The 27,255-nt window shown below is 46.3% G+C and overlaps 1 protein-coding gene across 1 annotated transcript in view; it reads left to right on the top strand.

Moving 5' to 3' along the window:
* The window catches only part of nkain1 (sodium/potassium transporting ATPase interacting 1), a 333,240-nt gene that overhangs the window by 240,198 nt on the left and 65,787 nt on the right, over positions 1-27,255 (top strand). Inside the window, exon 3 of the mRNA XM_078423076.1 lies at positions 7,766-7,846. Within this exon, the coding sequence (XP_078279202.1) occupies positions 7,766-7,846 (81 nt within the window). The remainder of the gene's footprint in view (positions 1-7,765; positions 7,847-27,255) is intronic.

Raw genomic sequence — 27,255 nt, 5'->3', positions numbered from 1 at the left:
TCGCAGATGCACTTAAGCCTCCATCTTTACTCTCTGTCACTGTTTGGTGGTTGCAGCTCAGACCCAGGAGCTGGCTGGCAGCATCTCAGTTCCCTTTGAGAAGTTCGGCCTTTGCCATTACTGGAACCGCTGTCCAGATTTTATTAAGATGTACAGCTCTTCATACGGCATGCACCGAACATTTCGGAATGACTCATGTGTAGGAATGAACTGCAGATGCTGCTTTACACCGAAGACTGACACAAAATGCTGGAGTAACTCAGCGGGACAGGCAGCATCTCCGGAGAGGAGGAACAGATGACGTTTCAGATTGGGACCCTTCTTCAGACTGAGTCAGGGGAGAGGCAGACGAGAGATATATCCCCTGACTCTCAGTCTGAAGAAGGGTCTCAGGGGGAGAGATATACATAGAGATATGGAAGAGTAAGGTGTGAAAACACAGATCAAAGGGGACAATGCTTTTCAAGACTGATCCCAGGAATGAGCAGATGAGCGTTTGTCGGCACTGGGCCTGTACTCGCTGGAGTTTAGAAGAATGAGGGGGGACCTCATTGAAACTTACCGAATAGTGAAAGGCTTGGATAGAGTGGATGTGGAGAGGATGTTGCCACTAGGACTAGAGGTCACAGCCTCAGAATTAAAGGACGTTCTTTTAGGAAGGAGATGAGGAGGAATTTCTTTATTGAGAGGGTGGTGAATCTGTGGAATTATTTGCCACAGAAGGCTGTGGAGGCCAAGTCAGTGGATATATTTAAGACAGAGATAGATAGATTCTTTCTTAGTACAGGTGTCAGAGGTTTTGGAGAGAAGGCAGGAGAATGAGGTTTGGATGGGGAGATAGAACAGCCATGATTGAATGGCGGAGTAGACTTGATGGGCCGAATGGCCTAATTCTACTCCTATCACTAATGACCTTATGACCTCCTAATCAAGGAAATGTAGAATGGTACATTGTTACACAAAATGCTGGAGTAACTCAGCAGGTCAGGCAACATCTCAGGAGAGAAGGAATGGATGACGTTTCGGGTCGAGACCCTTCTTCAGTCTGAAGAAGGTCTCGACCCGAAACGTCACCCATTCCTTCTCTCCTGAGATGCTGCCTGACCTGCTGAGATACTCCAGCATTTTGTGAATAAATACCTTCGATTTGTACCAGCATCTGCAGTTATTTTCTTACACTTATGGTACATTGTTAGCTGAGGGCAAGCTGACAAAGGTGACTCATTACTGAGAAGGACATTTGGCCCATTGTGCCTTTGGCAGCTCATTGAAGGAAATGCAGTATTACATTTATATTTGCCAATCGCAAAGAGTCCCAGATCTGTAATTCCTTGTATCTGCTGCTTAATGTTTCTAATGTTTACTTGGGATGTGTTTTCCGGATACTGCTGAGTTTCCTCAAATAGTTCAGGACCATTAGTGCTGAGCTTACTTAATATGCTGAAGATAGACACAAAATGCTGGAGTAATTCAGCGGGACAGGCAGCATCTCTGGAGAGAAGGAATGGGTGACGTTTCGGGTCGAGACCCTTCTTCAGTCTCCAAAGTTAGACACAAAATGTTGGAGTAACTCAGTGGGGCAGGCAGCATCTCTGGAGAGAAGGAATGGGCGACTTTTTGGGTCGAGACCCTTCTTCAGTCTCTGAAGTTGGACACGAAACGCTGGAGTGACTCAGTGGGACAGGCAGCATCTCTGGATGATAGACACAAACTGCTGGGGTATCTCAATGGGACAGGCAGAGATGCTGCCTCTCCCGCTGAGTTACTCCAACATTTTATGTCTATCTCTGGTGTAAACCAGCATCTGCAGTTCCTTCGTACACACTTGGAAACATAGAAAATAGGTGCAGGAGGAGGCCATTCGGCCCTTCGAGCCAGCACCACCAGACTCCAGTCTGAAGAAAGGTGTCCACCTGAAACATCACCCATTCCTTCTCTCCAGAGATGCCACCTGGCCCGCGGAGTTCCTCCAGCATTTTGTGTCCGTCTTTGTTGGTTAACCAGCTTCTGCAGTTCCTTCCTACACACTTACTTAATGTGCTTGAGAACCACACACACTAACCGGTTACAGTAAAGTGCATCAAAGAGTCATGGCAGGAGATAAATAGCCTTGTCAGGTGACCTACATCTCAAGCCTTGATACCGAATAAAATAAAATACAATTTGGATATGAATAAATTATTAAGTAAAATTCCAATTCCAATTTTTCTTCCTGATACTAACAATCAATCTTGTCAAATGTGGGTCTATTAGTAATCATATTGGACGTCCAATTAAAAGTGCAAGCAATTTGTGGTCTCATGTATAGGTAAATTTCCAGATTTAAAATTCAAAACAAACATACATTTCCAATTCTTGTTCGAAAATGTTCCCTCTTATTATTAATTATCACGACTGTAAGGAAAGTATTTTCGATCTATGAATACAAATCCCATTGTCAAATCAATGTCTGCTTGCAGTTGACTAATGGCCAGTTGACAGATGAACATGGACATTTTGACTTGAATTTATCATGCAGTCCCTAATAAGAGATGTGCAAATTTCCTGGAAGTATACTTCATAAGGAGAGCGTATTTCCATCTTCATACGGATTTAAATCAAGGTGTCACCATAAACAGTGAAGGTCATCTTGATTTTACGCCTGGCAGACCTATAAGCAGAGCCCTCTAACCACAACAGTGGCGCAGAGTTGCTGCCTTACCGAGTTCGATCCTGACCACGGGTGCTTGTCTGTGGGGAGTTTGTACGTTCTCCCCGTGACCTGCGTGGGTTTTCTCCAGGATCTCTGGTTTCCTCCTACATTCCAAAGACGTACAGGTTCGTACATTAATTGGCTTGGTGTAATTGGATTTGTCCCTAGTGTGTGTAGGATAGTGTTAGTGTACGGGGATCGCTGGTCGGCGCGACTCGGTGGGCCGCAGGGCCTATTTCCGCGCTGTATCTCTGAACTAAACTAAACTAAAAGTCTGAAGAAGGGTCTCGACCCGAAACGTCACCCATTCCTTCTCTCCTGAGATGCTGCCTGTCCCGCTGAGTTACTCCAGCATCTTGTGAATAAATACCTTCGATTTCTACCAGCATCTGCAGTTATTTCCTTACACTTTCTTAAACTAAACACTAGTAAATAGACAATAGACAATAGGTGCAGGAGGAGGCCATTCGGCCCTGCAAGCCAGCACCGCCATTCAGCCATGATCACATTGAATGGCGGTGCTGGCTTGAAGGGCCGAATGGCCTCCTGCACCTATTGTCTATTGTCTATAAATACACTAACACTAATAAAGCCCCTCTGCCTGTCTCAGAGCCTGGACATGCGGCACAATAGCTTTCCAACCATTTTTTGCCAAATTTGTTTCTACAGGTTAGTTTAGTTTATTACATGTGCACCGAGGTACAGTGGAAAGCTTTTTTGCTGCTTGCTATCCTGTCAGCAGAAAGATTACAATAAAGCTGTGCACAGTGTGCAGATACAGGATAAAGGGAATAACAGGAGGTAGACACAAAATGCTGGAGTAACTCAGCGGGTCAGGCAGCATCTCGGGAGAGAAGGAATGCGTGACGTTTCGGGTCGAGACCCTTCTTCAGAGATGCTGCCTAACCCGCTGAGTTACTCCAGCATTTTGTGTAAGAAAATAACTGCAGATGCTGGTAGATAGTTCCTCTGTCCCTCTCTTCCCCTCCCCCTTCCCAGTTCTCCCTCTCTCTTCCTGTCTCCACCTATATCCTTCCTTTGTCCCGCCCACCTGATATCAGTCTGAAGAAGGGTCTCGACCCGAAATGTCACCCATTCCTTCTCTCCTGAGATGCTGCCTGACCTGCTGAGTTACTCCAGCATTTTGTGAAATAAATACTAGCATTTTGTGTCGACCTTCGATTTAAACCAGCATCTGCAGTTCTTCCCCAACACATGAAGGGAATAACGTTTTGTGTGCAAGATAAAATCCAGTAAAGTCCGATTAAAGATAGTCCGAGGGTCTCCAATGAGGTAGATGGACCATTCTCTAGCTGGTGGTAGGATGGTTCAGTTGCCTGATAACAGCTGAGAAGAAACTGTCCCAGAATCTGTCATTGTCAGAACCTTGGATCCCCTCTCTCTCCGTCCCTCCCCCACCCTAGTCGTCCTGTTGGTTGCACTGTGGTCCTGCTTATTTTCACAGTTTGTATTCACTCATTGTCACCTTCTCCACAGCCTAACAATGGACCATTGTGGGCTCCACCTTTCCTTGATCATTGTTTTGCTGGCTTTGGTTTGTCCTTTTGCGCACCTTTCATGAATTTATTCTTTGCACCTTTCCACATCTCCAGTTTCTCGAGTGCATTGAATATTCTCGTCTGTCCTCTTTATGTTTTACTTTGCATGCCTCGGTGTCACCTTCCCCCAGCTAACAATGATCTATTCTACATTGTCCTTGAACTACGACCCCTTTGATCTGCCGTTTTCACACCTGACCCTTCCATGGCTCTCGTCTCCCTCTCCCCTGACTCTCAGTCTGAAGAAGGGTGTCGACCCGAAACGTCACCCATTCCTTCTCCCCAGAGATGCTGCCTGTCCCGCTGAGTTACTCCAGCATTTTGTGTCTCTCTTCGGTGTAAACCACCACCTGCAGTTCCTCCTACACATCCTCAGACGTTGCCTGACCCACTAAGTTCCTCCAACACTTTGTGATAAACCCGAACAGCCTTGTGGTAAAAGATGGATTTAGCAAAGCTAACCCATTAATTATTTTCTTTTTTTTGTTCACATATTCCATAGAAACCGTGCCCTCTTTTCATCCCTGTTCCCGTCTGAATGGACACAAAGGGAGTTTCTAAATGATGCACACTGCAGAATGAAGCTATCACTAATTGATATAAATCACATGCTGCTCGCTGGATGAACTGACTAACTCACTAGAACCTGTTTTTTACGTGTTCGGATTGCATATGTCGTTTTTGCACGTTAGGAACCAGTACGTAATGATGGTCGGTCATTTAGATGCAAATATTCTACGCTGGAAAACGCACAAAATATAGATGTCAAATCTCAGAATCTTCCAGGTGTCTCCACGTAGATTGATCATTTGGGCACGAATCAGGCAGGGATATTGATGGATCTCTTGAGTCCCTGCCTCCCCATCCAAGCCCAGTTAAACCTCTCAACCGTTGCTGCTTCTGACAGTGTTCAGGGCTTGGATCTTACCGTATGTTTGATGCGTCCCACAATGTACTTACCTGCTGAGCCATCAAGGAAGCCGGCACGGTTTGCTGAGAGTTTTGACAGCCGTCAGGACAGCTGCAGTCTTACGCCAACCTTACACAGAACTGCAGTCGCCATTACAAATGGAAGGAGATTGGATGTGGCAACTGAATGGAGTTTCGGATTCCAGCTGCCATCATCTCTGGTCCTAAGCAGGATGCTCATTAGACAGACCGGAGTTTGCATTGTTAATATCTGTCAGCGTGTGCTTATGACATTCTTGATAATTCTCGACTCAAATTGCCGGGGTAACTCAGCGGGTCAGGCAGCCTCTCTGGAGAACGTGGATCGGTGATGTTTCAGGTCGGGGCCCTTCTTTGGACTGATTGAGGTAGAGGGGAAAAACAGGAAGAGAGGTCGGGGCAGGTCAAAGCCTGGCAAAGTAATAGGTGGATGCAGTTGAGGGAGGGGGAGGAGTGGGGGGTGGGGGGGGGGGTGTTGAATGGCACACGGTTGGGCAAAAACCAGAGATTAAAAGATTAAAAAGTGTGATGTTGTAGAAAAGGTGAGAAATGTGAAGCTAGAGGAAGGAATGTAGGTGGAAAGAGACAGGGGGAAAGGGGAAACATAGAATTGGGCATGTATCAGGGTGGGTCACAGGGAAGAGAGGGGGATAAAAGGGGTGGGGAAGGAGGGTGGCTTTATGTAGGTTAGTTACCTAAAACTGAAGAATTCAATGTTCATAACATGGGGTTGTAAGATACCCAAGTGGAATATGAGGGGTTTGCAAGGTACCCACTGAATATCCACATTTCGTGGATATTTTTAAGGCATAAATAGAGAGATTCTTGATTAGTACAGGCATCAGAGGTTACGGGGAGAAGGCAGGAGAATGGGGTTAGGAGGGAGAGATAGATCAGCCATGATTGAATGGTGGAGTAGACTTGATGGGCTGAATGGCCTAATTCTACTCCTATCACTTACCTTATGACCTTAATTCTAGGTCTTCATGCGGCAGTTAACACCACTAGTTAATCTGCAGCACTCCATTGGTGTTATTCACCAGAAGGGGAGGGAGGAAGGGAAGGGGGATAGAGAGGGATAGAGGGAGATGGAGAGAGAGACAGAGAGAAAGGGAGAGAGGGTGAGGGAGAAAGAGAGAGGCGAAGGAGAGAGGGAAAGGGAGAGAGAGACAGAGAGAGAGAGAGGTGGGGAGAGGGAGAGGGAGAGGGAGAGGGAGAGAGAGAGAGAGAGAGAGAGAGAGAGAGAGAGAGAGAGAGAGAGAGAGAGAGAGAGAGAGAGAGAGAGAGACTTTTGCAAACTCAGGGCATACGTCATTGACAGTCAGTCGATGCAGTGATAGTAATTGCAGTGTGATCACTGTTGTAATGGAGAGAAACCAAGAGGCAATTTGAACACAACCACAATAATGTGATATTGGCCAAATATGTTTTCCTAATGCTAGATGAGGATTAAATGTTGGCCAAGACATCTGGATAACAGCTCATTTAACATCCAGCTGAGCCACAGAGTCACACAGCGTGGAAACAGACCCTTCAGTCCAAGGTGACCTCGCCGACCAACATGCCGCATCTACACTCGTTCCTCCTGCCTGCGTTTGGCTCATATCCCTCTAAAACTATCCTATCCATGCATCCATGCATGTCTAAATTTAGTTTAGTTTAGAAATACAGCATGGAGACAGGCCCTTTGGCCCACCGAGTCCGCGCCGACCAGCGATCCCCGCATTCGGCCCTTTGAGCCAGCACCGCCATTCAATATGCTCATGGCTGATCATCCAGAATAAGTACCCCGTTCCTGCTTTCTCCCCATATCTCTTGATTCCGTTAGCCCTAAGAGCTATATCTAACTCTCTCTTGAATACATCCGGTGAATTGGCCTCCACTGCCCTCTGTGGCAGAGAATTCCACAGATTCACAACTCTCTGGGTGAAAAAGGTTTTTCCTCATCTCAGTCCTAACCAAAGATAATAGAGCAGAGCAAGATAGACCACTCGACCCTAAAAACCGTAGTATGTCACGGCGCCATTTTAGTGGACAGAAACTTGCAGAAACATTTAAAAAGAAAAATAACAAAATTCTGTGAATTGATAGATGAGATATATTCTGCATTTTTTATGGTATCATCACACATACTGTTACCCCAAAACACTGATTACACTGCGAGAGGCATCGCGAGCGGCGGGTTTTGCATACTAAAATGGCGGACGTTACGCTCCTTTGCATACTACACTTCAGTGAAGGCGATTTCGCCGGAATAGTTCATCTTGCTCTTCTAGTATCTTTGGTCCTAAATGGCCTACCCCTTATTCTTAAACTGTGACCCCCCCTGGTTCTGGACTCCTTCCAAACATTGGGAACATTTTTCCTGCTTCTACCCTGTCCAATCCCTTAAGAATTTGATATGTTTCCTTAAGATTCTTCTCAACCTACTGAGCGTGGCTGCCATTGCCTGGCAATAGGCAGTGTTCCAACAGGCGGTTGGAAAAGAAAATGATGAGATTTATTTTGTGCAAATGGAGCTTTCAATATCTAAAGTGCTTTTATTCCCCTCTTTTGCTTTCTGCAGTACGCAGGCTGGCTGATGCTGTGGGTGGCATGGAACGCATTCATCATCTGCTTTTACCTAGAAGTTGGCCAATTGTCGCAGGTAATTGCCTCCCTTATGTTCCAGAAAGATGATGCTTGCAACTTAGTTAATCACAGTGTGCGATTCAAAACACATTTGCCAGACTCCATCTCTCTCGGCCTTTCGAGGATGAAGATAACACACAACTGAATTAACGTCAGAAAGCTTTCCACCCAAACCGCCCCCTCCCCAGGCACCTTCCCCTGCAACCCCAGGAGATGAAACACCTGTCCCTTTATCTCCCCCCTCTCGACTCCATCCAAGGACCCAGACAGTCTTTCCAGGTGAGGCAGAGGGTCACCTGCAACTCCTCCAACCTCATCTATTGTATCCGCTGCTCCAGATGTCAACCTCTCTACATCGGCGAGACCAAGCGCAGGCGCGGCGATCGTTTCGCTCAACACCTCCGCTCAGTCCGTCTCAACCAACCTGATCTCCCGGTGGCTCAGCACTTCAACTCCCCCTCCCATTCCCAATCTGACCTTTCTGGCCTGGGCCTCCTCCATTGTCAGAATGAGGCCCAGCGCAAATTGGAAGAACTGCACCTCATATTTCGCTTGGGCAGTTTACACCCCAGCGGTATGAACATTGACTTCTCCCACTTCAGTTAGTCCCAGCTTCCCTTCTCTATCTCCTCCCCCTTCCCAGTTCTCCTACTAGTCTTCCTGTCTCCGTCTACATCCTATCTCTGTCCCGCCCCCTCCCTTGACATCAGTCTGAAGAAGGGTCTCGACCCAAAACGTCAGCCATTCCTTCTCTCCTGAGATGCTGCCTGACCCACTGAGTTACTCCAGCATTTTGTGTCTACCTCAGCTTTTATCTTCGGTGTTTTTTTGCGGCTCCATTTTTGCCGTGAGGAGGGGAATGAAAATGGAAGAGAAATTAGTTTTGAGTGTCTGACCTCAAGCTGTGGAAAGGGGCCAGGTCTTTTGAGTGTAAAAGGGCTTGGGTGAAATCTCTTTAATTGCAAAGAAACTACCAAGGGTTTGAGGTGGGTTAATTGTGGTGAGTTAGCTGGTGTAGACGTTCTCAGAGAAATCATGCCTTGGGAACACAGGGATTTGAATTTTCCAAACGAGAGGATCAAAATGGACAATGTCCTGCTGAATATTCTTGCTCTGTAATCTCCAACCTTTGACTGTGTGGGAGCTCTTACGAATCTCAGGCAGCTAAGATTTAGGAAGTATTTGGGGAATAAATGTTGGTCATGCTAAAGGTGGTCTTATCTTACAAAGAGAGGACTTGTGCCTGAGATTATAATTATAAGATTATTAAGGGGTTGGACACGTTAGAGGCAGGAAACATGTTCCCAATGTTGGGTGAGTCCAGAACTAGGGGCCACAGTTTAAGAATAAGGGGTAGGCCATTTAGAACGGAGATGAGGAAAAGCTTTTTCAGTCAGAGAGTTGTGAATCTGTTGAATTCACTGCCTCAAAAGGCAGTGGAGGCCAAGTCTCTGAATGCATTCAAGAGAGGACTAGATAGAGCTCTTAAGGATAGCGGAGTCAGGGGGTATGGGGAGAAGGCAGGAACGGGGTACTGATTGAGAATGATCAGACATGATCACATTGAATGGTGGTGCTGGCTCGAAGGGCCGAATGGCCTACTGCTGCACCTATTATCTATTGTCTATTGCTGGAGTTCCTTTGCACCCAACGCAAGACCGAATGATGGATTAAAGGTGGGATGGCACGTGCATTAGCAGAGTCACCGAGATACCAGGGGAGGAACATCAAGCCTCTCTGCTGATAATCCCTGAGAAGTTCTGGGCCATCCTTGACTGGAAACAGGACCGGATACAAGAGGTGGCACAGTGCCCAGTGGTAAAATTGCTGCCTTACAGCTCCAACACCTGGCTTTGGTTCTTACAATAGATGCTGTCGGTACGGAGTTTGTACGTTCTCCCCGAGACGGCGTGGGTTTTCTCCGGGCGCTCCGGTTTCCTGCCACACTCCAAAGACGTGCCGGTTTGAAGGTTAATTGGCTTACAATTGTAAATTGAGGTTTGTAAGTTGATTGGCTTTGGTGAAAATGTTGCAAATTGTCCCTAGTGTGTGCAAGGTAATGTTAGTGCAAGGGGTGATCAGGGGTCGGCATGGACCCAGTGGGCTAAAGGGCCTGTTTCCACGCTGTATCTCTAAACTAAGCTAAACTAGACCCATTGGCTTCCTCCAGCACTTTGTTTTTTTGCTCTCTCCGTGCCTGCCCAAACAGAGAAACAAACATCTCTACTCAGCATTGCACTGTTAGTTTGAGTGAGGCAGGGTGGCGTAGCAGTAGAGCTACTGTCTTACAGCGCTAGAGACCCGGGTTCCATCCTGGCTCCGGTGCATGTCTGTACAGAGTTTGTAAATCCTCCTCGTGACCTGCATGGGCTTTCTCTGAGATCTTCGGTTTCCACCCACACTCCAAAAGACAATAGACAATAGGTGCAGGAGGAGGCCATTCGGCCCTTCGAGCCAGCACCGCCATTCAATGTGATCATGGCTGATCATTCTCAATCAGTACCCCGTTCCTGCCTTCTCCCCATACCCCCTGACTCCGCTGTCCTTAAGAGCCCGATCTAGCTCTCTCTTGAATGCATTCAGAGAATTGGCCTCCTCTGCCTTCTGAGGCAGAGACTTCCACAGATTCACAACTCTCTGACTGAAAAAGTTTTTCCTCATCTCAGTTCTAAATGGCCTACCCCTTATTCTTAAACTGTGGCCCCTTGTTCTGGACTCCCCCAACATTGGGAACATGTTTCCTGCCTCTAACGTGTCCAACCCCTTAATAATCTTATACGTTTCGATAAGATCTCCTCTCATCCTTCTAAATCCCAGTGTATACAAGCCTAGTCGCTCTAGTCTTTCAACATATGACAGTGCCGCCATTCCGGGAATGTACAGCTTTGTAGGTTAATTGGCTTGGTGTATGTGTAAAATTGTCCCTAATGCGTGTAGGATCGTGTTAGTGCGCTGGCCGGTGTGGACTCGGTGGGCCGAAGGGCCTGTTTCCACGCTGTATCTCTAAACTAAACTAAACTGCAATGGTTAAAAATAAAAAATACATATCTGTAGACTGATTGCAATCAAGAATAGAGTGAGATTAGCTTTCTGCCTTGAAGGGTGAAGTATTTCTCCCTCCTGACAGACTTATCATTTGCCTCACAAGCTCATCTGCAGCCCACAGTTTTATGATCCCCAATTTTCCCTTTGAAGACCTATTACCTTGGAACAGCATGTTTGCGTCGTGGAATCAAACTGGAAACCTTTGCTATCTAATTAAGGCCCACAGGCCTGATTGCATTTGGAGTTATAATGTCAAACAGCTATCAAAGTTCACACAGGCAAAAAGATGAGAAGATTGAAAGGTTACCAGGAGTCATTTGCAGGAAGAGGAAACGTATTAAGCAGGGACCAACGTAATCAAGCACTATATATGATTGGTATAGTTAAACATGGCATGGTTATTGGTAGGAAGGACATCAGGGAAAGTTAGAACCGAAATACATTAATTCAGTGTAGGAAAGAACTGCAGATGCTGGTTTAAATCTTACCACCGGCGGCACGGTGGCGCAGCGGTAGAGTTGTTGCCTTACAGCGAATGCAGCGCCGGAGACTCGGGTTCGATCCTGACTACGGGCGCCGTCTGTATGGAGTTTGTACGTTCTCCCCATGACCTGCGTGGGTTTTCTCTGAGATCTTCGGTTTCCTTCCACACTCCAAAGACGTACAGGTATGTAGATTAATTGACTGGGTAAATGTAAAAATTGTCCCTAGTGTGTGTAGGATAGTGTTAATGTGTGGGGATCGCTGGGCGGCGCGGACCCGGTGGGCCGAAGGGCCTGTTTCCGCGCTGTATCTCTAAATCTAAAAAAATCTAAATCTAAATCTAAAATCTAAATCAAAGATAGTGTGGCACGTCGAAAGAGGCCCGAAATAAAGGCGAGGAGCCGGGTATTTTGGGAGGTTTGGTTTCATTACAGTTATCAGACCGGTCAAGTCTGCTGGAATGACTTCGCGCCCAAAACCTCGTCCTTTATATCTGTAGCAAAGGGCCGCCCCCCTGGACCGGTCCATTCCCGTGCCGAGGGGTCGGTAGTGGTATGGCCCGACCCATGGGAGCCGCCACAATAGACACAAAATGCTGCAGTAACTCAGCGGGACAGGCAGCATCTCTGGAGAGCAGGAACGGGTGGCGTTTCGGGTCGAGGCCCTTCTTCAGACTGCTCGTCGGGGAGAGGAGAAGAACTTCTTCAAAGTTCACATACCTTGAGGAGATTTTGCAGTGGAGCGGACTAAATGTGTATACACCAGTCTGAGGAAGGGTCTCGACCCGAAACATTACCCATTCCTTCTGTCCAGAGATGCCGCCTCAACTCCCGCTGAGTTACTCCAGCATTTTGTGCCATACGTTTTTGTCGCATGCACCGAGGTACCGTGATACTCTTTTGCTTTTGCCTACAATCCATATGGTGCACAAAGGGTTCTTTCTCCAGAGATGCTGCCATGGAATATCATGTGTTGCATTACCAAATGGACTCGTCTTTAGTTAGTTCACTGCTGGCAATGTGCAGCATGAGGGAAGATGGCAGAGACAGATATAGCACAAGGGTGAGGGAGGAAGGGTAGTAAGGAGGTTAGTGAGAGGGGAAGCACTGATGACGTACATCAGTCGGACTGATGAACCTGTTTCCGTGCCACGCGCTCTCGACGTGGGAACCTGTTGGTCCATGGAGCTTGAGGCACACGAATCGACATTCAATATGTAGCTGAACGGAGGTTGAGCTTCAGTGGACTGAATTATATCTCCTTGTCCTTGCTTTTGGCCTTGACGGCAAACACGAAGAACTATTGAAGAAAAGTAAAGGCAGAAAGTGCACAGAGAACCTGCCTGAGTACAAAGCAGGACGAACAGAGTGCTGGAGTAACTCAGCGGGTCAGGCAGCATCTCTGGAGAACATGGATAGGTGACGTTTCACAGAGTGCTGGAGTAACTCAGCGGGTCAGGCAGCATCTCTGGAGAACATGGACAGGTAACGATGTGGGTCTGGACCCAATTAGCCATTTCGACCCATCAAGTCTACTCTGCCATTCAATCGTGGCTGACCTATCTTTCCCTCTCAACCCCATTCTCGTCACGTCCCTGACACCCTTACTAATCAAGTCACACGTTCTGCCGGGCAAGGAGAGTGTTAGTAGAAGGAACCTTTAGCTGCCTGTCCTAAACTCCTTGTGCTATGACTTACTCCTGCACTTTGTGTGGGGTTTTTTTTGTAAACCAGCATCTGCAGTTCCTTGTGTCTAAATTAGTACTTGTGACCTTGTGACTTGATCAGTACGGGTGTCAGGGGTTAGGGGGAGAAGGCAGGAGAATGGAGTTGCAAGGGAAAGATAGATCGGCCATGATTGAATGGCGGAGTAGACTTGATGGGCCGAATGGCCAATTCTGCAGCTCGAACCAATGAGCTTATTAATTTATAAATGCAAGTTGCTGTTATGGTTCAGATGTTGAGAGTGCAGGGGAAGACCATTTGGGCCACAGTGTCTTTGGGAGCTCCTTGTCAGTGCCGCCTGGCCAAAACCCGATTCAATGTCGGTGTAAAGTTGTACGCTGTGCACGATGTTCGCTGTATGTGTGTCAGATCATCACTCTTTCCTCAACAATAACGGCCCAGTGATTTTTAATTAAGTTCTTTGAATATATTGCGTTCTCAGCCAGACTCAGTCAGAAAATGCACAAAATAATAGTCAAATACCTTCCCCTCAGCTAACAATGAACTATAACAATGATCTATTCCACATTTTCCTCTGATCTCTCATTTTCACACCTAATCTTTCCATATATCTATGCCTCCTTCTCCACTGACTCTCAGTCAGAACAAGGGTCTCGACCCGAAACGTCACTCATTCAGTGACTGAGCTACTGTCTACCTCTTTGGTGACCCTCGGACTATCCTTGATCGGAATTTGCTGGCTTTACCTTGCACTGAACGTTATTCCCATATCGTGCATCTATACACTGTAAAAGGATCGATTGTAATCATGTGTTGTCTCTCTGCTGACTGGCTAGCATGCAACAAATGTTTTTCACTGTACCTCGGTACACGTGACAATATACTAAACTGAACTGAACTGAACAGAACTGAACATCCTTAGCATGTGAGAAGTCCATTCATGAGTCTAATTTGCTGTTCTCTGATGAATTAATGAGTTCACCCAAATTCCTTACACAAGGAAAGAGGGCTTATCCTTCTAGAAGATGGATACTTTCTATAAATGGTTCGCTCGTAATCATGTTTTGCCTTCCTGCTGACTGGTTAGCACGCAACGAAAGCTTTTCACTGTACCTCGGTACACGTGACAATAAACTAAACTGAAAGCATTCACACTATCCAGAGAGGCTTGCCTGTCCCGCTGAGTTACTCTGGCATTTTGTGTCTACCTTCAGTCAAAATATTTGGACGTGTTCACAGTCGAACATCAACTGAATGAGTTAAAAAGACTCACTTCTGTCTCGCGAGTGACATTGAGCTGAAGTTAGTCTTAGTGCCTGGAGATGTTTCAATTTACCTGCAGCCCGATCCCTTGAGAGTATCACCTGAGGGTTTGTCATTAATACGGGAATGCTTTAGATTAAAGGCCTATTGTCAAGCCTCGAGGGATGATAAGAAGGTCACTGATGATCATAAATGGTTTAGTGTTGCTTCGAGCTGCTTCAAATAGCAATGACATGATGCAGGGCAATTACCCTTTAATATCGTTCAGAAAAAGTTTAAAGCACTGTGATCGTGATGAGGTTAAAATGTTATTTACTTGTGGATAATCTGAACTGTAAAATGAACTTGTATTGAAAACGGTCCTTTTAATGCAGCTGTCTGTCCGTGGGCGTGGGGAAGCGAGTGGAAGTTTTGTTGCCTCCATCACAGTGAGGGGGTGTTTGGAGTCACTGTGATGGACGTTATGTGTTGGGGTCATGTGTCTTGTGTTCTTTTTTGTGTGTGACTGCTATGTAGTTTCGTTCGGTACCTTGGTACCGAATGACAAATAAAGCTCTGTTGAACTGTTGAACTGTTGTTGAAGATAAAATGAACAAAACAAATGAAATTGATAGTTATTCTTAAATGAGGAATATTTTGAAAAGAGGCCTTGACTGCGATCATAAGATCATAAGATCATAAGTGACAGGAGTAGAATTAGGCCATTCGGCCCATCAAGTCTACACTGCCATTCAATCATGGCTGATCTATCTCTCCCTCCTAAACCCGTTCTCCTGCCTTCTCCCCATATCCTCTGACACCCGTACTAATCAAGCATCTATCTATCTCTGCCTTAACTATATCCACTAACTTTGTCTCCACAGCCTTCTGTGGCGTTGAATAATTTGAATTTATTTCTCACTTTAAGTAACTTATACACAACAGGGGCCTGAGTCCTTGGCACCCACAGCTCCATTTTACTGGTGGGTGGCACTGAATAGTGAACAAATGAAATTAGTGGGACATAGTACGAGGAACATAGACGGAAGAGTGAGGGCCGTCGAGCATAGAACATAGAGTATAGAACAGTGCAGGACACAAACAAGCCCTTCAGCCCACAATGTCCATGCTGAACATGATACCAAGTTCATAGGAGTAGAATTAATCTATTCAGCCGACCAAGTCTACTCCGCCATTCAATCATAGCTGATCTATCTTTCCTGCTCAATCCCATTCTCCTCCCCAAAACCCCTGACACCCTTACTAATCAAGAATCAGTCAATCTCCGCCTTAAATATAATGGTTCAAAGGCAGACACAAAATGCTGGAGTGACTCAGCCGGGCGGGCAGCATCTCTGGAGAGAAGGAATGGGTGACGTTTCAGGTCGAGACCCATCTTCAGACTGAAGAAGGTCAGAGGGTGATGAACCTGTGAAATTCACTGCCACAGACGGCCGTGGAGGCCACGTCGTTGGGCCGACCGGACTTTGGATATGGCGCCAAAACATGGCGGCGCCTTCCCGAGTAATATATACAAAAATAATTTCACTGTGCGGTTCCAAATGTGGGAAATAAAGCACCATTGAATAGGAAAGAACTGCAGATGCTGGTTTAAATCGAAGGTAGACACAAAATGCTGGGGTAACTCAGTGGGTCAGGCAGCATCTCTGAAGAAAAGGAACGGGTGACGTTTTGGGTCGAGACCCTTCGTCAGTCTGACCCTTCGTCAGTCTCCACGGCCATCTGTGGCAATGAATTTCACAATTTCACCACCTTCTGACTAAAGAAATTCTTCAGTCCGAAGAAGTCTTCAACCTCACGTCTTCTTGTAATACTCTTGAGCATTCTTCCTTAGATTGGTGGTTTTGATTTTTCTGATTCTGAATAACTAGACCATCGATCCTCCCTGTATGATCAGGGCAGCATCCTCAGGCAAAGAGAACTTGCTTTATGTTCGAGTGATTCCACAGGGAGTACATTATTACCATATTGAGCGTGCTCAACTGTGTTTTGTTTGGTTGCTGCAGCCATGAAAGAGGCCGGGTTCAAAGTGTTTCTAGATGCATTGCATATCACTCTCTGACCCTATGACGCCATGACTTAGAATAGTTAATGAACAGATAACTCACAAGGAACAGTGATCTATCTTATCGAAACATATAAGATTATTAAGGGGTTCGACACGTTAGAGACAGGAAACATGTTCCCAATGTTGGGGGAGTCCAGAACAAGGGGCCACAGTTTAAGAATAAGGGGTAGGCCATTTAGAACTGAGATGAGGAAAAACTTTTTCAGTCAGAGAGTTGTGAATCTGTAGAATTCTCTGCCTCAGAAGGCAGTGGAGGCCAATTCTCTGAATGCATTCAAGAGAGAGCTAGATAGAGCTCTTAAGGATAGCGGAGTCAGGGGGTATGGGGAGAAGGCAGGAACGGGGTACTGATTGAGAATGATCAGCCATGATCACATTGAATGGTGGTGCTGGCTCGAAGGGCCGAATGGCCTCCTCCTGCACCTATTGTCTATTGTCTATCTACATTCCAGAATGTGTAGAAAGGAACTGCAGATGCCGGTTTATTACCAAAGAGAGAAACAGTGCTGGAGTAACTCAGGCTGAAGAAGGGTCGCGACCCAAAACGTCACCCATCCTTTATCACCAGAAATGCTGCCTGACCCGCTGAGTTACGCCAGCACTTTGTGTCGGGCATCTACTTTACAGAGTTCCATGGGAGGTGACTGTGAAGATGCTGGTTGCTCTGGTACCATCTTCAAATATTCGATCGATTTAGGAAAGGTTCCTACAGATAGGAGAGTAACAAATTGTGACCTTGCCATGTGATGGAAGCAGGTACGATAGTGGCTTTAGCGGGGAGTTTAGGCAGGCTTACCTTGGTCATGCATAGAATGGAAGGATATGGATCATGCACAGGCAGAAGGGTTTGGTTGATCTTGGCACCATGCTCAGCACAGGCATTATTGGCCGAAGGGCCTGCTCCTCTGTTGCATTGTTCCAAGTTCCATTTCAGAAAGAAGAGAGAGAGAGAAAACAGGGAACAACCAACCTATTAGCCTGACCAGTAGTTGGGTAAAATGCTTGAATAGAAGATTAGATACGCAGAACGTGGAACAGTACAGCACAAGAAGAGGCCTTTCGGCCCACAATGTCTATGCCGAACAAGACACCAAGATGGTGGTCGGCACGGTGGCGCAGCGACAGAGTTGCTGCCTTACAGCACTTGCAGCGCCGGAGACCCGGGTTCGATCCCGACTACGGGTGCTGTCTGCACGGAGTTTGCACGTTCTCCCCGTGACCGCGCGGGTTTTCTCCGAGACCTTCGGTTTCCTCCCACACTCCAAAGACGTACAGGTTTGTAGCTTAATTGGCTTGGTGTGTAAAATTGTCCCTGGTGTGTGTAGGATAGTGTTAATGTCTCTCCATTCCCTGCATATCCATATGCCTCTAACATACCTGCCTCCACCATCAGCCCCAACAGTGTGTTCCAGGCACACACCACTCTCTGCGTAAAAACACTTGCCCCGTACGTCTCCTTTAAACTTTGTCCCGCTCACCTTAAAAATATGCCTTCTGCTGTTCGATTTTTTTCCATTCTGGAAAAAGGGTTCTGACTGTCCAATTTTCAGAGCAGTTTCTTGACAAATGTGCCTTCAATTCTTAGAGGCACTTTTTGAACCTCCTGATATCGTGAACAGTGTGAATCAGACACAGAAGGGAGGCAGAGATAACTGATTGTTCAAGCAGCCACAAAGAGTAGCTGGATAAATCAAACTGGACGTTTTTGATCTACTATCGACTTTGTAGAAAGAACCGAAGGAGCTCATTTCAAGAATTAAGTGTCGGTATCACACACTTGCCCGACAATATGGTCCGGTGTAGAACGTGCTCCAATGTGGCCGGCTGCAGAAATGAGATTGCTGACTTAGAGACACTTTGTACCCACTGGCCATTAAAAGTACCCCTTCACTATCATGCAAAGCAGGCGGCACAGCACAAATTGGAGGTACAGCACATCATATTTCGCTTGGGCAGCTTACTACAGCATGAATATTGACTTCTCTAACCAAGTAACACTTCCTTTACCCCTCTCTCCATCCCTCCCCCTCCCCAGTCCGATTGTCCCTCTGATCATTTTTTACCTCTGTTTGCTTCGTTGTCACCTTCTCCCAGCTAGCGACGATCTATTCTACATTTTCCTTGAGCCACATCTCTTTTGATGTCTCGTTTTCACACTTTAACCTTCCTTATCTCTAGCGTCTCCCCCCCTCCCCTGACTCTCAGTCTGAAGAAGGGTCTCGACCCGAAACGTCGGCCATTCCTTCTCTCCATAGATGCTGCCCGTCCCGCTGAGTTACTCCGGCTTTTTGTGTCTTATCAGATGGTCAGCCCATCAGCAACTGGTACACCAGCCTCCATTGTCAAGTGTAGGAAGGAGCTGCAGATGCTGGTTTAAACTGAAGATAGAGCTGGGGTAACTCGGCGTGTTAAATCGCATCCCTGGAGAAAAGGAATAGGTGACGTTTCAGGTCGAGACCTTTCTTCAGACTGGACCATGGAAGGGGAGCAGCAAGAGAGGACGTTGCAGATCCCTCGTCGAAGAGAGGAGGAGAACGTCTTCAAAGTAGACATACCTTGAGGAGATTTCGCAGTGGAGCAGACAAAATGTGTAAGAAGGAGCTGGTTTAAACTGAAGATAGACACAAGAAGCTGGAGTTACTCAGCGGGACAGGCAGCATCTCTGAAGAGAAGGAATGGGTGACATCCCATTATTCAGACTGGGAATGGGAATGTCCATTCAACATTCAATGGAATGTTGGCCTTCATAACAAGAGGACTTGAGTATAGGAGGTCCTTCTGCAGTTGTACAGGGCCCTAGTGAGACCGCACCTGGAGTACTGTGTGCAGTTTTGGTCTCCAAATTTGAGGAAGGATATTCTTGCTATTGAGGGCGTGCAGCGTAGGTTTACTAGGTTAATTCCCGGAATGGCGGGACTGTCGTATGTTGAAAGACGGGAGCGACTAGGCTTGTATACACTGGAATTTAGAAGGATGAGAGGAGATCTTATCGAAACGTGTAAGATTATTAAGGGGTTGGACACGTTAGAGGCAGGAAACATGTTCCCAATGTTGGGGGAGTCCTGAACCAAGGGCCACAGTTTAAGAATAAGGGGTAGGCCATTTAGAACTGAGATGAGGAAAAGCTTTTTCAGTCAGAGAGTTGTAAATCTGTGGAATTCTCTGCCTCAGAAGGCAGTGGAGGCCAATTCTCTGAATGCATTCAAGAGAGAGCTAGATAGAGCTCTTAAGGATAGCGGAGTCAGGGGGTATGGGGAGAAGGCAGGAACGGGGTATTGATTGAGAATGATCAGCCATGATCACATTGAATGGTGGTGCTGGCTCGAAGGGCCGAATGGCCTCCTCCTGCACCTATTGTCTATTGGGAGCCCCGTGAGTAGGCTTCCTGGGAAACCTACCAATTTGTCACGACCTCTCTCCTGCCCCCATCCTTTCATCGAGGAACTACTGTGTACGGCTTGAAAATCCTGTGCCTGGCCCAACATTTAGCTCTGACTTCTCTCCAAGATGCACAGTAACTTCCACGGATGTTAGTTGTCAATGAGCACTGTGACCTTGGAAGGTACAAGTGTAATTTCAATTAGTGTCAGCTTGATTTAGCTGCTACACTAGACGCTGAAATTACTCCTTTTTATTTGTGTTAATGCAGAATCCTGCACAATATTACTGGTGTTTATAACCATTCTAATTTGTATATAAGCCGTATAATTTGTATATAGGCTGGCAATGTACAGACACCTGCAGATGTTGGTTTAAAAAAAGAGAATAGAGTGCAGGGGTGGTAAGGTGGTGCAGCTGGTCGACCTATTGCCTTGCGGTGCCAGAGACACGGGTTTGATCCTAATCTCGTGTGCTGTCTGTGTGGAGTTTGTATGTCCTTCCTGTGACCGCGTGGGTTTCCTCCAGGTCCTTCGTTTTCCTCCCACACGCCAAAGATGTGAGGAATTGTCGGCTCATTGATCTCTGCAAAAATTGCCCCTAGTGTGTCGGGAGTGGATGCGAACGTGAGACAACATTGTACCAGTGACAAAGGGTGATCGATGGTCGGCGTGGACTTGGTGGGCTGAAGGGCCTGTTTCCATGCTGTGTCTTTCCATCTAAAAGTAAATCAGCGGAGCAGGTGGCATCTCTGGAGGACATGGTAGGTAACATATTGGGTTGGGACTCTTCGTCAGTTTTTGTTTCTGTGGCAAAATATCACAGGTCTTCAATTGCGAAGTACGTTCTTAAGTTCTAGGAACAGAATTAGGCCATTCGGCCCATCAACTCTACTCCGCCATTCACTCAAGGCTGATCTATCTCTCCCTCTCACCCCCATTCTCCTGCCTTCTCCCCATTACCCCTGTCACCCATATTAACCAAGAATCTATCAATTTCTACCTTAAAAATATCCATTCTTCGGTGGCAATGAATTCCACAGATTCACCACCCTCTGACTAAAGAAATTCCTCCTCATTTCCTTCCGAAAGGTACGTCCTTTTATTCTGAGGTTATGGCCTCTGGTCCTAGACTCTCCTACTAGTGGAAACATCCTCTCCACATCCATCCACCCAGGCCTTTCACTGTTTGGTAAGTTTCAATGATGTCCCCACTCATCCTTCTAAACTCTAGCGAGTACAGGCCCAGTGCCATCAAACGCACATCATATGTTACCCCAATCATTCCTGGGATCGTTACCATTCTAATGGTCATGCATGGTACGGTACGGCACGGTACGGCATGGCGGCACGGTAGCGCAGCGGTAGAGTTGCTGCTTTACAGCGAATGCAGCGCCGGAGACTCAGGTTCGATCCTGACTACGGGTGCTGTACTGTAAGGAGTTTGTACGTTCTCCCCATGACCTGCGTAGGTTTTCTCCGAGATCTTCGGTTTCCTCCCACACTCCAAAGACGTACAGGTATGTAGGTTAATTGACTGGGTAAATGTAAAAATTGTCCCTAGTGTGTGTAGGATAGTGTTAATAGTGTTAGTGTGCGGGGATCGCTGGGCGGCGCGGACTTGGTGGGCCGAAAAGGCCTGTTTCCGCGCTGTATATATGAAATGAAATGATTTACCATTCTAATGCATGTTCCCAGCTCAATCAACCTTCCAGGTCTGACAGATTCCTGCCTGACCACCATTAAAGCCAACAGCTTTTGATAATCAAATCTGTGTCTATGACTGGCCACTGGCGCTTATCCAAAGATGCTCTTGAAACTGGTGATTGGAATATGTAGTGATTGGACAGTCTAGTGATTGGAACCATCTGGTGATGGTTTCCATAGGTGTTGTTGGAATATCATTGAAGTCACTGAATGAGGATTGTACTTCTCATATGTGGCATCTCGTCAACTTTCAATCTTGATTCCTTTGGAAATTGAACCTAATCAGGAGATTACTGCGCAGAAAGATAAGAAGTCGAAATTGTTTTACCTCAAGAATGATGCACAGAATCTCTTGCCCAGAGTAGGGGGATCAAGGACCAGAGGACATAGGTTCAAGGGGAAAGGGAAAAGATTTAATAGGAACCTGAGGGGTAACTTTTTCACTCAGAGGGTGGTGGGTGTATGGAACAAGCTGCCAGAGGAGGTAGTTGAGGCTAGGACTATCCCAACGTTTAAAAAGCAGTTAGACAGGTGCATGGATAGGACAGGTTTATGAGCCAAGTGCAGGCAGGTGGGACTAATGTAGCTGGGACATGTTGGCCGGTGTGGGCAAGTTGGGCCTGTTTCCACACTGCATGACACTATGACTCAATGACTCTAAGTTGAAAAGAGCAGATAGTGTAGGAGGCATTCAGCAGATTAGCCTCTGCAAAGAGAGAAACTGAGTCACTGTTTCAGCTTGACGATCTTTCTTCAGAACAGAAATGTCAGTGCCATTTTCTCACCACTGACCTTTTGAGTCTTTCCATCATTTTCTGCATTTATTTAAGATCTCCAACGCCCACACACTTTGTTTTTCATTGTAGACACAGGGAACAGCAGATGCCGGAATCCTGTGTAGAACACAGTGCTGGAGTAACTCAATGGGTCAGGCAGCATCTGTGGAGGACATCGATTGGCAACATTTCAGATTGGGACCCTGCTTCATTCAGACTCGGGCGATGTTTTGCGTCGCCTATCCATGTCCTCCACAGAAGCTGACCCGCTAAGTTACTCAAGCACTTTGTGTTCTGTAAAATTATTTAACTTCAAAGAGTTGACTTGATTTCAACCCCAACCATAACCAGCTTTAAGGCGTATAAGAAAATAACTGCAGATGCAGGTACAAATCAAAGGTATTTATTCACAAAATGCTGGAGTAACTCAGCAGGTCAGGCAGCATCTCGGGAGAGAAGGAATGGGTGACGTTTCGGGTCTCGCCCGAAACGTCACCCATTCCTTCTCTCCCGAGATACTGCCTGACCAGCTTTAAGGCATTTGGCTGAAGTACTGTCATAACTTAATGTTCAATATTAGATCATTTTTATCCTTCTAAGTGAGTGCGTTTCATAAATATTTGCAGCCAAAATCTCAACACGCTTGACAATGTGGATTTGTGATCGTTTGACAACACGCTTGGCAATGTGGATTTGTTTTCAAATCATATTTTACACCCTGAACGTGTCCATTCATCTTGAATATTGTTTTACAGGCGGTAAAGCACACTGTTAGTTAGGAGGGCATGAAACGACAGCTGGTTGTGATGAATTTATAATGGGAAACAAGGAAATGGCAGAACAGTTAAATGAGTACTTTAGTTCCTTCTTCATTAAGGAAGACACAAACAATCTCCCAGAAATACTAGGGGGCCGAGGGTCTAGTGGGAGGGAGGAACTGAAGGGGATTCACATTAGTCAGGAAATGGTGTTAGGTAAATGGTTGGGACTGAAGGCAGATAAATCCCCAGGACCTAATGGTCTGCATCCCAGAGAACTCAGGGAGGTGGCCCTAGAAATCGTGGATGCATTGGTGATCATTTTCCAATGTTCTCTCGACTCGGGATCAATTCCTGTGGACTGGAGGATAGCCAATGTAGCCCCACTTTTTAAGAAAGGAGGGAGAGAGAAAACAGGGAATTATAGACCAGTCAGTCTTACATCGGTAGTGGGGAAGATGCTTGAGTCGATTGTTAAAGATGTTACAGTAGCGCATTTGGAAAGCAGTGACGGGATCGGTCAAAGTCAGCATGGATTTATGAATGGGTAATCATGCTTGACTAATCTTCTGGAATCTTTTGAGGATGTAACAAGTAGAATGGGTAAGGGAGAGCCAGTGGATGTGGTGTATCTGGACTGTCAAAAAGCCTTTGACAAGGTTCCACACAAGAGATTATTGTTCAAAATTAAAGCACATGGTATTGGGGGTAGGGTATTGACATGGATAGAGAACTGGTTGGCAGACAGGAAGCAAAGAGAAGGAATTAACGGATCCTTTTCAGAATGGCAGGCAGTGACTAGTGGGGTGCCGCAAGGCTCAGTGCTGGGACCCCAGTTATTTACAATATATATTAACGATTTAGACGATGGAATTAAGTGTGACATCAAGTTTGCAGATGACACAAAGCTGGGTGGTAGTGTGAGCTGTGAGGAGGATGCTATGAGGCTGCAGGGTGACTTGGGTAGGTTGGGTGAGTGGGCAGATGCATGGCAGATGCAGTATAATGTGGAGAAATGTGAAGTTATCCACTTTGGTGGCAAGAACAGGAAGGCAGATTGTTATCTGAATGGTGCCAGATTATGAAAAGGGGAGGTTCAACGAGACCTGGGTGTACTTGTACATCAGCCACTTAAATTAAGCATGCAGGTGCAGCAGGCAGTGAAGAAAGCTAATGGCATGTTGGCCTTCATTGCGAGAGGATTTGACTTCAGGAGCAAGGAGGTCCTACTGCAGTTGTACAGGGCCCTGGTGAGACCGCACCTGGAGTATTGTGTGCAATTTTGGTCTCCTAATTTGAGGAAGGACATTATTGCTATTGAGGGAGTGCAGCTTAGGTTCACCAGATTAATTCCCAGGATGGCGGGACTGACATATGATGAAAGAATGGGTCGACTGGGCTTGTATTCACTGGAATTTAGAAGGATGAGAGGGGATCTTATAGAAACATATAAAATTCTTAAAGGATTGGACAGGCTAGATGCAGGAAAAATGTTCCCAATGTTGGGGGAGTCCGGAACCAGGAGTCACAGTTTAAGAATAAGGGGTAGGGCATTTAGGACTGAGATGAGGAAAATAATTCTTCACCCAGAGAGTTGTGAATCTGTGGAATTCTCTGCCACAGAAGGCAGTGGAGGCCAATTCACTGGATGTTTTCAAGAGAGAGTTAGATTTAGCTCTTCGGGCTAAAGGAATCAAGGGATATGTGGGAAAAGGCAGGAAAGGGGGTAGTGATTTTAGATGATCAGCCATGATCACATTGAATGGCGGTGCTGGCTCGAAGGGCCAAATGGCCTCCTGCACCTATTTTTCTATATTTCTGTCTACAGCCACCATCAAATGGTAGAAACAAGGAACTGAAGATACTGGTTCATACCAAAGATAGACCCAGTGCTGGAGTCCTGTAAATTAATTCAAACCTGCAGACTTCTTTCACGACTAACTTGTCGAAAGTGAGAAGATGTTACAGGCCCCAAACCCTATTCCAGTGGTGTTTGACTGAAAAACATAGAAATTCATAATCTCTTAAATTATTCAAATGCATGTTCAATATCGGTGTCTGGATGTGACTTGTATACGTGATTATTTTTCTGTGATTTAAAATGCATTTTTTGTATGTCTGCGTGTTGTGCATGCATTGCATGTATCTTTATTTATGAGCAGGTGCAACATATCCAAACATAGAAACAAAGTGTTGTGTTTTATTAATATATTCCATCAGGCACGCATGGTTTCAATCCCCTTTTTCAGAAACGCTATTTATCCAAAAGCATGTTTTTCAATAATGCCCCAAATTTTTTAATTCCTCATTCATAATTTCTTTGTCACTCAGGATCGCATTATGTTTTCGTTTTTTAGGGATATGGAGCTCTTCGGCCCATTGAGTCCACACCGACCAGCGATCCCTGCTCACTAACACTACCCTGCACGCACTAGGGACAATTTATTTTTCTACCAAGCCAATTAACCTACAAACCTGCACGTCTTTGGAGCGCGGGAGGAAACCGAAGATCTCGGAGAAAACCCACGCAGGTCGCGGGGAGAACGTACAAACTCCGTACAGACAGCACTCGTAGTTGGGATCGAATCTGGTGCTGTTAGTCGTGTTGTAAGGCAGCAACTCTACCACTGCACCACTGTGCCACCCAGGTTTCTCGTTATTTTTCTCTTTATTTCTCCTTTCTCTTTATTTCTATTTATTTGTTACTCTGCAGTTCAGTAAAAGGGCAGCAAACCTCATTTAGTGTCTTATATCTTTCACCACATTTGCATCTTATCTCCATTGTTGCAGTTTCCTTCTTAGATTGCTTACTGTCCTCACATACTTTCTTGCTCTCTAGCTCCCGCTGTTTACTCCTCATCACCTCTGAGACCCTTCGATAATCTGACTGATTCTTTGCTCCTTTTCCATACCTATTGGTGCTGCTGTTGGTAGAGTTGCTGCCTCACAGCACTAGAGACCTGAGTTCCATCCTGACCTCGGGTGCTGTCTGTGTGGAGTTTGCACGTTCTCCCTGTGACCGTGTGGGTTTTCTCCGGGGGCTCCAGTTTCCTCCCACATTCCAAAGATGCACAGGTTTGTCTTCTGTAAATTGCCTCCAGTGTGCAGATTGTGGAGGCGAAAGTAAGATAACAGGGACTCTTAAGACTTCCTTGATCACCATAGCGGTGTGAAGGGACTAGGTTAGGTCTCCGGTGAGTGTAGACACAAAGAACTGCAGATGCTGGCTTATGCCAAAGATAGACACAATGTACTGGAGTAACTCAGAGGGTCGGGCAGCATCTCTGGAGAAAATGGATAGGTGACGTTTCGGGTCGGGACCCTTCTTCAGACTGGACTCAGACTCAGACTTAGACAATAGACAATACGTGCAGGAGGAGGCCATTCAGCCCTTCGAGCCAGCACCGCCATTCAATGTGATCATGGCTGATCATCCACAATCAGTACCCCGTTCCTGCCTTCTCCCCATACCCCCTGACTTTGCTATCCTTAAGAGCTCTATCTAGCTCTCTCTTGAATGCATTCAAAGAATTGGCCTCCACTGCCTTCTTCAGACAGCAGTCTAAAGAAGGGTTCCGCCCTGAAACGTAAACTATTCCTTTTCTCCAGAGATGCTGCCTGACCTACTGAGTTACTCCAGAATTTTGTGTCTACCTTTCCCACCTGCGAATGATCCCAGAAAGAATCCCAAGAAGCACCAATATGAAATTCACAAGGATAATTCAAGGGGTTCGTGGAACTGCAAATATCGCAGATGATATCGTTATTCATGGCACCAAACGTGAGGACGATGATGAGAGGCTCAGGCAGACGTTCAGGGCGGCCGCGGTGGTGCAGCGGTAGAGTTGCTGCCTTACAGCGCTTGCAGCGCCGGAGACCCCGGTTTCGATCCCAACTACGGGTGCTGTCTGTACGGAGTTTTGCACAGCGTGGGTTTTCCCCGAGATCTTCGGTTTCCTCCCACACTCCAAAGCCGCACAGCTATGTAGGTTAATTGGCTTGGTGTATGTGTAAATTGTCCCTGTAGAAAAATAACTGCAGATGCTGGTACAAATCGAAGGGATCACAAAATGCTGGAGTAACTCAGCAGGTCAGGCAGCATCTAGGAGAGTGGGAATGGGTTTGTCTCTATGTAATTGTCTCTATGTAATGTAAATTGTCCCTCGTGTGTGTAGGGCAGTGTTAATGTGCGGGGATCGCTGGTCGGTGTGGACTCGGTGGGCCGAAGGGCCGGTTTCCGCGCTGTGTCTCTAAACTAAACTA

The sequence above is a fragment of the Rhinoraja longicauda genome, chromosome 27 (genome assembly GCF_053455715.1).
Source record: "Rhinoraja longicauda isolate Sanriku21f chromosome 27, sRhiLon1.1, whole genome shotgun sequence".
Taxonomy (NCBI): Eukaryota; Metazoa; Chordata; class Chondrichthyes; order Rajiformes; family Arhynchobatidae; genus Rhinoraja; species Rhinoraja longicauda.
The sequence above is the reverse complement of the archived record's forward strand: the minus strand, read 5'-3'. Positions and strand labels throughout refer to the sequence as shown.